The sequence below is a fragment of the Cloeon dipterum genome, chromosome X (genome assembly GCF_949628265.1).
Source record: "Cloeon dipterum chromosome X, ieCloDipt1.1, whole genome shotgun sequence".
Lineage (NCBI taxonomy): Eukaryota > Metazoa > Arthropoda > Insecta > Ephemeroptera > Baetidae > Cloeon > Cloeon dipterum.
In genome coordinates, this window is record NC_088790.1 from 19013821 (window position 1) to 19027584 (window position 13764).

A 13764-nucleotide genomic window follows, 5' to 3' on the forward strand; every position below is an offset into this window, starting at 1 on the left:
TGTTTAAATTATTTTACCTTAAAAAAATGGTTTTTATTTCAATGAAAAATAGTTGGCTTCAATATTACGCGTTACAAATTATAGACTCTCCAACTTATTTTATTAACCTTCCAGCTACGCAAAATTTATAAGAAAAAATTTATTAAAAAACGGGGCAAAACTATTAAAACTACTAAATTATTGAACAGAAACAAAGTCAAAGAGATGAATATATTGTATCTAAAAATTTATTAATTTTGAGCTGTGCAAATATGGCAGGATTTTTTAAAACCACGATCAGGTCGATTTGGCTGCAATTTTACCAGGGAATTCTTGCAAGCAGCATCAGAGCCAGCCTAACCAACGATAAATTTTTTAAGTTCAATTTCTTGTCTCCCATTACGACACAAAAGTGGTTTTTAGGATCAAATTGGAAATATGTGTGTAAGTTCTGCTTTAAGATAAAAACGATAAACTGCAGCGCGTCGTGCCGGCCGCTTTTAGCGTCAGGCGTCATTGAAAATTGGCGTTGATCGGCGTGTTTATGTTTGCAAACACGAATCGGCGGTGGCGAAAAGCGAAATTATTACCATTGTGCGTGTGCAGCGCGGAGAGCAGGTTCGTGTGCGAATGGGAAACGCCGTCCGGGCATATCCAGTGCAGGGAGAGACACTCGAACGACTCTATTTAATGCTATACACAAACACATGAGCATGCACGACCCGCGTGGAGTGTTATTTCTGCGCCTTTCTGCAAGATTAGCATAGTTTTTCATTACACAAACTCCCCAGAAGCTGCAAACTTTTCAAAAGAGGCACGTGTGTGTCTGGTAGAAAATGCTCTACGTGCTGTGCGTTCCGATCTGAGAGCAGGAAAATGCGGGAGGAGATTCGAGAGAGCAAATAATTAATTTTTGATCTGCTAAAACTTATAAAAAATATGATGTGATGACTCTGTGTTGATTTTCCATTGGGAAGTTGATACTTTGAATATGTCTTGTACTATTCATATCCAGGGTGTGCAATCTTAATCCACAAATTTTTTTTTTAATATTGACCACAAAATCTTTTGTTTATACACGTTCCCCCATTAAAATGGATAAAATTGCTTGTTTTCTTTAAAATTTGCAGCAACCGACCATGTTTTGAAGGATTATTTTGATTCCTCTCGACGAGATCTATCGAGGAAACTCCTTGCTATGAAATAAAATTATGCTATGCAGCAGAAAGGCTTCTATGAAAGAAAATTGTGCAGTCTCTTTACTCAAATCTTTGCGGTTCTAAAGGGGAAATTTTGGCTTCATGCAGGAGCATGAAGATTTTTTTAGGGATCTCACACTCATTCCACTGCGAATATTTAACGTAAAATTCTAAAAAAAAACATTTATTATTTGAGGGCTTTTTTGCTTTTCATTTTTCAAGGAACAAAGTTATACACAAAATTAAATTCTCCTTCAATAAAATTTCCCAGAAGTTTCGATGAAATAAAAGGATAGATGACAAATTTAACGTTTTATTTAACTGTTAAGTTAGAGGTGAGCCTCGTTAAGTATAAAAAGCGCGTTATCAAAATTTTAAGGAACTTTTTAGATCATCGGCGTTCTTGTACAATTTCCCCGCAATGGCAGTGGTTCATTAACCTGCTTAATCATCTCGGCGGTGGTGTGAGTGAGCACGCGATTGTCCAAGCGAAAAAGGTTTACATAAGGCCCCATTTATTTTTCACGGCCCGGAGGAATTTTGCCAAGAATTCCACGCGAATGAGAACAAGTTGTGTTTTAGCTTTGGCTTCTCGCGCGCGCATTTAACGCATTAAGATTACTATAAGAAACAAATCCAATTGAGCGCGAACTCACTGGTAGCGAGAAGGCGAAAAAGAAGAAAGGGGGCACTCAACTCTCTCGATACACTGGCACACGCGTCGTAAATAATCCCGGCATCTCCTATAATATAATTAACACCCCCCGCGTTGGGAGGAAGAGAGCTGCGAAATTTGTGCTTTCTCACTTCTCTCTGAAGAAATTGCGGGGCGCCGAGAGTGCGCCGAAAAGTTTTCTAAAGCCAGGGAGTTGATTGCCCTCTGCTTAAACAAGATTTATACTATACACGATCCAGGAAAGCCCAGCAAAGTTTCTCTACACAGAGCCAAATTTATTTTTACTGCCGTGTAATTTCCGGGAAAATCCGCTTCAACGTTTTTTTTACGATTTTTCAAGTGCTTGCTTTAAATCGTTTATTTGTTTTTCTTTATTTTGAAAAATCGCACAAAGTGGAGATTCGATTTCAAGAATTATGTTTTTGTTGCTTGGTACACATTTCCCAGATCAATTGTAAATTAAGACATGAAATTCAGCAATTTAAAATATAGCTCATTGTGATGTCCTATAAATACCCTCTCAGCGTGTAACCTTATTCAAATTGGTCTGACTGACTAATGAGGAAATATCATCAGCTGCGTATCAAAGGCACGTGGCACGTCCACACTTTTGAATTTCGGGGCTAGCTCGTGGTTCTGGAATGTATAAGTTTGTTGATATACTCAGTTTAATGGAATAAAATAAGTCTCAATGAACAGCAGCTCGAATTTCACCCTCCTTTCAAATAAACAGAGGCGACCCCGAAATTAAGCGGATTGTCTGCTCTTTTTGCGACTTTTAATTACAATATCGCACAGTATTGGCGGCCTCGCGCTTTTGTATTATTGCGTACAGCGTTTTTTGCCACCGGGGGGCACTTAGCTTAATCTGGCGATAGGGGTTGAACACGCGCGCGGACAGATTTAGGGGCGAGCGGCAGTTTGGGGCGGCGGCGCGGCGACTCGACTAACTTGACGACGACTCAGCACTATGGAGCAAAGTTATCCCGTAAAAGTAAGTAGTCTGCTTGGGAGCGCGTCGTTTTTGGCGCCAACCCATCTCTCTCTCGCCTGCTAGCGAGCGAGCGGGCGGGTGAGCGAACAAACCGAACGAACGGACGCGGACGGAGGAATCGGCCGACCGGCCGGCGGGCGACGTGCAATAATATCTATCTGCGCGAGACTGACTGCTCCAAGCTTCCCTGGCCGCGCGCACAAAGGAAGGATGAAAAGCACCCCTCGCACACCACACATTTTTCAAGCAGCTTGGCTGCAGAGTACCTGAACTTTTTAGGCGCTCGCCCAGCTACTGACGCCAGTCCACGACTGGAAACATTGGTCAGCTTGTTCTTTCCACACGGGCACTCAGGCAGCACAAATTCATATTGAGAGCAGATAATTGACACTTGGAAAATGAATTTTCATGAAACACATATATAATCAAAATGATATGTCATATTTTAGGTAGAAAAATTCACATTGAAAAGAAGCTGCACTGAAGCATTATTTTCTTATTTACTCCGTCATAATAGAAAAAAACATTTTAGAGCAGAGAGGTTTTGGATTCATGGCGAGTAGCCATTGGGCAGTATAGTAGCGGCCTTCAGGAAGGTATAACAATAACCTTTTCCCTTCCTTTGAAATCTAAAGAACAGATGGAATTTGAGTCTGCTAAAAATTGTTGGATTCTATTCATCTCTTTGATGATATATGGGGGTTTACTCCCCTTGGCGAAAACTCGTGGATATTTTTTTTAACCAAATGAAAGTTTCAATTATTCTTACGCTGAATCAGCAAATTTTTTCTGCTCCCTTTGTAAGTTAAGTATAGTCAAACATATCCCCCGGGTATTATTTTTTGGTTGAACAGTAGGATAGGAGAGCATTCAACTTGAAATAGCTTGAAACGTCCTTCAAGGGACCATTGTTGTCGACCGCACTATAGGGGTGGAAAGAAGGATTCTTGGGCTGAACAGGTTGTTTCGGGTCTGTGAGATTAATGTTTCCGCGATTTTCTTTTTAAAATCACATCCTTTGACAGTTAATACTGAGAAGAATAGAGTCTAAATTGATTTTCGGATCTGTGAGATTTATGCTCCCCCGATATTCTTTTTAAAATATCACACTTCGACAGTTTGAAGTCCAAATTGATTTTTTGACAAGTTAGCTCCTCCACGTTAATAATTGGCTTGCGTGCGGTAGGTTAGGGTCAATGTAAAAATGCATTTTAGCATCCACAACATGCATTCCATTCTCTTTGAGTGAGCCATCTCATCGAACCAAATTACATAATAACATAGGCCTAACAAGCTTATATTCTCAGAATGAATTGGACGCTGCTTGCGTATAGCGTAGTTCTATTTGGCCCCGACACCTTATTTTCGGTTTATTGGCACGTTTCAGCAACCGCAGAATCCCATTCAAATAAAAATAGTGAATTTTAGCAGAATTCAAGGACTGCGGGGAAATTTCCATGTACACGCCGAAGGGAAAGGTGTCAAAAAGCGCGCGAATTCCGCAGTGCACACACTATCTACCCTTCCGAAATACGTGGCGGAATACCAAGACCAAAAATAGCCGTTGCGGCGCGATTTTCTACGCCCCAATTGACACCAATTTTGCAATCGCATCGTCCGTTTTGAAATTCAGATCGGCGGCCTCGTCTCGCGCGTCGTCGCGTTTTTGCATATCGAGCGCGAATCGCGGGTATGCAATTGCGCGTCTAAGACACAAATCGAACCGATTAAATTCGCCCATCCAACAAGTCGCGAGTTTTGAGGAGCTGCGAGGGAGCAGAGCGGCGGTCAAAGTCTCATTGGGGCATCGGCGGCGCGAGAGAGCGGCAGGCTGAAATGCAACTATTTTGGCCCTTGTCGTGCTGGCGCCGTGCCATCCCACCACACATAGATCCTATATCCCGTACTCGACTGTGCACACACACACACTTTGCGTCCAACAGGGATGAATCGCACACATACACACACCTTGATGTGTACTTGCAACTGGCCGAATTTGCGATTCAGCATCAAATAGCTGCTCCGCCTGGCCTACGCAATGATTTCTAAAAAGAAAATTTAAATCCTCTCATGCTGATTTAATTTAAAGCAGTGCCACTCAATCAAGGAATTTTCTCTTAAATTGTTCGCATAAAATCACTTGACAATGTGTGAGCCAAGATTTAGAAGGGTCTTTGACCAAGTGTCTCAACCTCAAAAGAAAACAATAAAATAAAAACGTGATAAAAAACACTATGCACAATAGTAATACAGCCAAGTTAGTGTTGAAAGACCACCTGAATGGGAAAATACACTTGTGTTGGTAACTGGTTGATAATGATGCACGTTTGAAATCATTTGTTTTAGCAAAAGCAGTCTTGCATTAAAAAACGAACCGAAAGCTGATGCTGCAGCATCTAGAAAGTCATTGAATGAATTACCATTTTTTTAAAAGTGCAAGAGAACTGACCTGTCCTTGAACATTCAAATTCTTTTATCAGCCTGTTAAAAATTCCCTAACCTAAATTGGAAGTGAATCTATTTTGATACACTTTTGAAAATTGTGGTCTTGATGTAATGTGTTTGCTGTCAATTCAACCTGATTTTGCACCAATTTGTAGGCCATATCCTATGCACATTTAAAAAATTAAAATAATTAATTTCCTCGCTATCCAATACGCTACATGACTAGAGTGTTGTTCATTTTTTACTTAACCAAGAATTTCTGCAGGTATCTGAGCCATTTTTCAAAGGTTTACAGGAGTGAAAAATCACGCATCTATATATATGGACATTAATTTATCTTAGAAACATTCTGCATGACCGACCTGTGGCTAATTTTTTTATCAGATAATCAATACAGCTACAAAACGCTCTACGCATTGACTTCAGGAAGGTAACATTGACATTTAAGAATTAAATTTTGTATCGCTGTCAAAAACTAGAACGTGAATCTCTTCAAAATTTCACTTTTAACCTCCAGCTTTAAATTCAATTTCCGCTTGAGAACGTAATCTTATTTTGCTTGTTTCAAAACTATATAATATACAGAAGATTTGAGTGGATTTCTAGGTGACGAAATTGATATATGAAACTGACACTTAATTTTTAACTGAATGTGATTGTAATCATAGATTTGGTCTTTAAAGCCGGTTGATACCTTAAAATTTTTTTTACAGAATAATGGAGATTATGAAACCAGCCCTTTTTGAGCACTTGCACCTAGACACAAAGAGTTGGAAATTCAATGTTGGTTGCAAGGGAGGAGAAGAGATTTACGACTGGAATTTCACAACAAAGTTGCGCTTCTAGCGCGGAAGAGAGAGAAATAGAGAAGAGGCCTCCGAATCACGCACCGCCGATGGCATAAAAATGCTATATGTGTGTGGTATGTAACCTTGGCGGGAGGGGTGGGTGGCGCCTACGCGCCCCCTTTAGCACCCCGGCGTCGCGTCGACCGATGAGACTCTATTCATTGAACTCCGGGCACGCAACTTTTTCGCCAACTATATAAACTGCCGCTGTGAATGCCATTCAAAGGGGGTACATTGGCACATATCATCCTCTCTAATCATCGCCGGCACTTACGTTTGCACTTGCACAAAATTTGAATGGAAAAACTACCAGCTCCACAGAGGAAATAATTATCGCGCTGTGTGAAAATTGACGGTTTTATGCAGATAGTCTAGACGAGCAAAATAGCGGATTGTGCGCTGCAAGTACTTAATAACTAGCGTTTGATTACCGAGATTTGCAGTGTTACTTCACCGATTGACTCTTGCATTTTTTCAGGACTTTTTTTGGGTACAAAAGTGCATACAGGGACAGCTTATATGTAGTTAAATGAGGAACATCCAATATTGATATTAAAGATTAGATTTTATTTTAATTTTATTGGTAAAATTGCATTAAATTTACTTTATCTATTTCAAATGCCAATTATTACAGCAGTTGATTCGGTCGCTCAGGCCTCATCGGCTTGCTAAGCAAAATCCATAATAACACCGAATGCAGATGATTCTAAATTTCAGGCAATTAAAAACGATGAACTGCACTCGTTGCTGAGCACAACAACAATTTAAAATGATGGTTACCAACCACTCTTTTCTCATTAAAAAAATACAAAAGCAAAAATTCTACCCTTATTAAATAAGAAATTGTCAGGGTTCTACCTATATCGTCAGGTAAAACCCTGACAGAAATACAATAATATTCAATGACTTATATATGCATTGCAAAATGGAGCACACCAAAAAGATTTCGTTTTTGTTCTATAGAAAAGAAAATATTTTGATGGAAATTTTGTCGATACATAAATTTGTATTATTACAAGAGTTCTGTAGGGAGAAGGAAATTATTTCAGAAGGAAACTGTTGTTAACAGAAAAATAAATAGCATGCTAATAAAAAAGTAAGTCCATTTGTCTCAATTCAAATGTGCGCAGTTTTTCTAGATTTTTCGCATTTAATCTTGCTGAGGAAAGTGGGTGTAAACGATATGTAAAACCGATTGTGATTGAGATTTTCTTGACATGCAAATCAGGAAAACCAAGGAAACTCATGATATAAAAAATATGGAACCAGGATCTGCATTGTTATCACACACAGCATGCGCGGGAGTGCCAGTCGTACATGCATTCATATGTGTGTAATTCACGCGAAAAAGTGTAACGAGAGAGAGAAGACAACGATGAAAATTGACCTTCAAAGACGCAGCCTGCTCTGCCGGCCATAATTATACAACGCTGCTTTATCAGTCGGTGTGCAAAAATTAGCACGTATTCTCGCCTCTTCGGAGTTTGCATGGCGACCTGCTGTGTATTTTGGGGCCGGCACGTGATTTTTGCTCTCCAGCAGCTCTCGCGCTGCCCTTTCCCAGCGACCAAACGGTCTATGAACGACATGTTACACTGCGATAAGTTGCGACTTTTCGGTTGATAAGCCTTCGCTTGCACTTTTCATTGTTGCTGTGCGATAAACGCCTGCCTTTTTTTATCGAAAAAACCACGATTTCTTTCGTTCGAGGAAATTAGAATTTTTGCCGATTTTGCTTAATTTCCTTATGAGATTCTTTTCTGCGGTTTTTACGCGCAATCTGAAAAAAGTCTTGTGTTTAACAGAGATAAAATATAATTTCTCTCTAAAAAATTGAAAAGTATTTATATTTTAAATAAATAGTGCATTTAAGAACATTTTTATTTCACACGCCATAATGGCCTTTAATATAGCAATAAGGAACATAATTTTCAGTATGATAAGTCTGAATAATTTTACAATTAATTACAAAAAGGAAATAATAAACAAAGAAGTTGAATTGTTCGGTTTTAAAGCACACAAATCTTTTGCTGTTTGCAAGTTGTGTGAATTAAAGTTATGAAGTGTGTGCGTTTAATCTGAATCTAATTTGGAGGAAATTAAGCGCGTGGGTGCGTGAAGCGCGCGCGTATCTTTTTTACTCTTGGGCTCTGATAGCAGAAATAGTGAGTGCCCTTTAAAGGCTTCAACAACTGCTCTCTCAATATCTTATCACAAGGCAACTTTTAACAGATCTTCGAACCTTACAAAACAGCATCAGTGGAGGCAGACTGCGAGTTATTAACCAGCGAAAAATCACCTGCGACGATTTATATTAATGCACAGCCGAGAAAAGAAAAACTGCTGCGAGTGTGCATTCAGCAGCAGAGATGATCCTAGCCAATAAAACCAACAATTGTAAAACGCGATAACCTCGATGCAGATCAAACAGAGAGCTCCGTCGAAGCCTTCGACATTCAGTTCTGTTTTAATCCACGCATTAGCAAATTAATCTAATCAAAACGCAGAGAAACGAGGCACTCGGTCTCATGTCTGCGTCCTTTTTTCAAACAACCTCTGACTTTACGCCATTTTATCGTTTTTTTTTTCTGTCTCTAAGAAGCAGCCAATCACCTGTTAAAAAACCTTCAAAAGAAGCAGGTAGAATTTTATGGCCCGCGAGAAAAGCAGCGGGGTGCTAGCCCGCCTATGAAAGAATTGAAGGAAAAGGGGGTGGGTGAGGCAGGTCACATGGGGGTCCAGCCAATGCGGTGACCCTTAGCGGGCACCGCATCGCCTCCGAGATGACGGCCATCATGGCCTCTTCTCTTTCTTACTTATTATTGATAAGATAAGAGCGGCCTGCGCTGCTCTCTTATTCCTTGCGTCTTCATCGCGACCGTATACATACACACACTTGTACGATTGTAGTATTTGTCGCTGCACTTCTCCGCGGAGATTTTCTCTCGACTTGTCCGCGTGCAGCGTGTGTGCTCTCGGCAAATATTAAAAGAAGTGTAAGCGGTGGCAGCAAGCCTGAAATTTATTATTTTCTCGTTGCACACCCTCCCTCCGAGAGTACTGACTCACTTATTGTTGCGTAAAGCAGAGCGCCTGGCAGCTTCTTTGCTGAGTGAATTTTTCGTAACTCTGTATTGCAACGTTAAATGAGGAGGCTTTTTACAGAAACGGGGAAAATTATTCAGTAGTCATATAAGGAGGAAAAAGAAAATTAACTCGATGTAATGAGTTAGGCTTAAATCATGGCCATTTAGATCTAATTAAAAAGTTGATTTAAACTAACCGTACATTTGTTCTGATATGGAAACAAATGAACAAAGAAACCAAACGATTCATAATATACCATTTGAGAATATAACATTAAACGCCACGGAACGTTGAATATATCAAAAGAGGGGTTTTAAAAATGCTCAATATTGCCTGACTAATTTTAGACAGGAGGAATGGAAATTAGCTTTATTGGTGCGAAGAGAGAAAAATATTCAAAATTGAGTGATGTGTTATATAGTGTGAAATTATAATCCTAAATATTAAATGGCGTATTGCCAACTCGTCTCCCTCGGACTGTTTTTTTTTAACTCTCCTTTTTTCAATTAAATACTTCATGATTTTATAGTTCCAATTTAGTACGTTATGTCTGTCCATTTGATGAGCATTTCAAATGAAAAATTCGAGCTCTTTAACTGAAATTCAATGTTTAATCAAACTATAATTCATTAGCTCTTAGCAAAGAACAGTACAGAGGGACGATTTTGCAGTCAACTCGTTCCACAAAATCCCCGCCCTGTGAATAAATATACCGGTTAATTTTTCTCAACAGCTTTTGCAACAATGAACCTCCGCATGCGTTCTGCTTGACCGCACCGAGACGAGGACTCTGTTCAGCGTCCAATATGCGAATCTAGGTTCATGAAATGCGAGCTTGGCTGCGCGCGTCAATTCGCGTTTTACGTAAATAGAAACTCGCCTATGCAGTTATTGCGTATGGTGCGAGTTTGTGTGTGTGTGCGCGTGTGTGTATGCCTTCATCGGCGGTGCAGCAGCGGCAAGTAATTAGATAACTTTTCTTCACGGCGACGAAGCCGCCTGACTCCTTTTGCAAATGATGTCAGACTCTCCTCTCCGGCGCACGCACGACTTATGCATGAACTTGGTCGATAGACATATAGTAATGGCCATTATTAATTTGCAAACTGGCTCTAGGGCGCCACGTCCATCTTAGGAAAATGTGATTGCGCTGTGTGGCTTCGTTTTCACGCGAATTGCGCAAATTCGAATTTCCACGGGGCAACTGATGTTGAAAATCACACTCTAACACTTATACAGTTTCCGAGACGGATGACAAAATTCCCATTTTAGGCTTATCGCTCAAACTTTCTAATGTTTTCGACATTAGGCAGACTGAAATTTCTGTCGATTAGTACTCTCGAAATTACTTTCTGATCACGTGCGACAAGGTCACGACATCGAAGGAAATACTACTACACGTAGTATATACGGTTTTTGTTGTCAAATTTCTTATTACAACGCAGAGGCAATTTTCAATTTCAAAACATCCTCCTCCTCCACTTGACAAGCATGAACAAAATTTATAGGCGTTCCTATAAGATCGAGATCTTTCTGAGAACCATCTTTTTCTCCCCGAAACCTTTGGCGGTGTTCTTCCCCATTGGGGGGGGGGGGGTGAAGAAGATGGAGACTATAAAAGGGATCGACCTTCTGTCTTGTAGGTTCCTTTTTACTCAGAAAAATTTTCCAGGTTATTGTTCAAGCGCGGTTGACTGTCACATTAACCATTTCCTTCATTTTTACAAGGTTTTGACAGTTTTAAGTAAACCAGCGCAAGTATGACCATATTCTTTATATCTCCAGGCTAGTTATCACTTCCATTGCACTATAAAAAACCAAAAGATGTAAGCCGTATGAGCTGATTTTTATCGGTCAATATCCTGAGCAAGAAGTTAATTTTCTGAAAATATTTTAGACACTTAAAAAAGTAAGACAAGTATTGCTTTTGCAAGCAGAGTACATCTTCATTTTACAATTAGTTGATAGAGCAAAGTGTATGCCAAATTTCTGACAGATCAATTAGAAACGGCTGTGTGCATAGAATTTTTAAAACCAGCAGATTTGCGGAAAAGTTTCCGCAGGAAAATAAACCACATTGCAGCGGGGAGAAAGAGAATCACCGCTCCTCCCTTTCACCACTATGACGCCGATTCAGTCAAAGTTCACGGACCTTATGCAAATGGGCGGTGAGCACAACACACACCTGGGCGGCAAACAAAAACTGACGCGAATGCAGGTTATTGAGATGTTTACTAAAAAGAGACAGGCCGCCCGATTTCCTCCACCTGTGTCAGTCAGTGGGGCTGCGAATAACATAATCGCGTGTGCACTTATTGGAGCCGGTCCAAGATCGACGCGTCGCAGAACTGCGAATCGGTCGCGGAGGCTCGCGATTTCCCACGCGGCGCACGCCTTTCCCGAACGACGCGCGTTTCGACGGAAAGACGAGGGCGAAGGAAAATTCCTCTCGTGCGCCGCGCGGCTGGTCAGCTGCGAGCGGCGTTGGCGCTCCGCAGAATGTGATGCAAAATTATTGCGCAGTACAAACCTGCACTCGCGCTTTTATGAGGCACACACGCGCCTAACATAAGAGCATAATAGAGGAGAATCGAAAAGTGCTGCATCAGGCACACAATAGAAGATGCACGCTGGCGACATTGCTCTACAAATCATCGCATAGACACAGACTGATATAGAGGTGATTTCGTAATCTTGTGGAAAAAGGGTTGCGAGAGGAGCTCAATAAGTAGAATTTCATTTCTGCGAGAGGATTTTTTTTTAAAAAAATATATATCGCTATAGGATTTTAAAAAAAAAATTAACGAAATTGATCTGCAGCTTTGAAAGCTTGTGCCAAAAGTGGGTATAACTAAGGAAGGAATGCAGAAATGGTGCAGCAGCGCTGAAGGTCATTAATTGCTACACATTGAGAGCGAATTTAGTTCAATCACTCGTCAGCGCGTGCCAGTATAAAACGGAGAAACAAAGTTTCCCCCACTAGACTTAAAATAAGATATTTAAAAGTTAAATTAGTTTCACAGAAAAAATTGTTGCAATTATTTCACATTCGAATTTCCTAAACGGTTCTAATTTTAACTATTTCAGCCATTCAGAACATTTTATTCTCTCCATGAAATCCTCAAAAGAATCCAATCAGTTAGTTGCAAGACGTCATGCACTTTACTCGAGCCTAAAGGAATGATAAACGTTGAAAATCGCTCTCGGAAGCATGCATCAACGTTATGCAACCCGAGAGACGAGGTGACGAAAGCGGCTCGCAAAGTGCGTCGGAGAATTTTCGCAATAATTGCAATAAAAGTTTCACCAATTGCGCTCACCTTGCTCTGGGATTAACGCGAAAATTATTATACACTCATCTGAGACGCAGTGAGAGTGAGCGAGAAAAAAAACAGGTTTTGGGGTAGGTTCAATATCCTCGAACAAATTTCGCGGCCTCGAGAGTATATTTTGCACTGCCATGGCGTTTTGCGCGGCAGGCCAGTGCGTTAAAGTCGCCCCCGTGGTGCCCAACAGGTTGAACCGCCCCTTATTACGGTGAACCCTCCCACCAACCCCCAAGGGGTGGTCACGGCGGCAACAACCTCTCTCAGGGTCGAAATTTTAATCTTAATTTTTGTATGAACAATCAAATTTTCTTTCAAACACGGGAGACTCACCTTCCAGCCGGCCGAGGAGTTGTGCTCGCCTTTGTCGCCAAAGTACTCGATGTTCTGCACCATCCACTCGTAGATCTGCGACAGGGTAAGTCTCTGGTCGGGCACCGATTGGATGGCTTGTGTTATCATGTCAGCGTAGCTCTGGTTACCCCATGCGTTTCGGCGGCTCGAGTTCTTCTTGGCGGGCATTGCAACGGCCGCAGAGGCGCCCGCACGACCACCGCCGCTGCCGCTCAGGTCGGGCGGAGGCGCGAAGCACGGCTGCATCAATTGTTGCTGCTGGTTTAAGGAATCAAAGTGCTGATGCAACGGCCAGGTATTGGATCGCGCCCTGGCCTGCGGCTCGAAACCCTCCGGCTCCTTGGGCTCCATTGCGAATTCGGGTCGGACGTCTCTTGGTGTACTTGAAGGTCCAGTGGTGGAAGCAACCTGACGGCGAGCGCCAAGCAGAAGTAGGCTCTTTTCACCTGCGGAACGATGCAGTGGCACGTAGTTGGTCCTGATTGCCCGCTGATTTGGTTCACCCGCTCGGAGAGGCAGCTCTCGCCACGAGCATGTGCGTCTGCTGGCTGCGAGTGTGCGAGTGACGGAGCTCTGCACGCAAGAACGGCTTGCTAGCGACTGTGTCTGTGCTACTGCCGACAGCAGCAGCAAGCGGCTCGCACCAGTCGCACCCCCACCAGTCAAGCTAAAGCAAGCGGTTCGACCGCCAGTGGCCGGCAACTAATATCATGCGCTCGCCTCTACGCTGCCCCTCGCTTTCGATACAATGGACTAAAAATTTTTTGAAAGAAAATATGAAAAGCTATTTCAACTGGGACTTTATTTAAGTAAGGTTGTTAGCAAAAATAAAGAAGTAGGCTGTAAAGTCTGTGAG

At 41.6% G+C, this 13764-nt stretch overlaps 1 protein-coding gene across 2 annotated transcripts in view; it reads right to left on the reverse strand.

Moving 5' to 3' along the window:
* LOC135944869 (forkhead box protein O-like) overlaps window positions 1–13533 on the reverse strand; it is a 55216-nt gene extending 41683 nt beyond the window's left edge. For both annotated transcript variants that reach the window (XM_065492076.1, XM_065492075.1), the window contains exon 1: window positions 12888–13533. In XM_065492076.1, coding sequence (XP_065348148.1) covers window positions 12888–13259 — 372 coding nt within the window. In that variant the 5' untranslated portion in view covers window positions 13260–13533. The remainder of the gene's footprint in view (window positions 1–12887) is intronic.
* Between the last annotated feature and the right edge of the window lie 231 nt (window positions 13534–13764).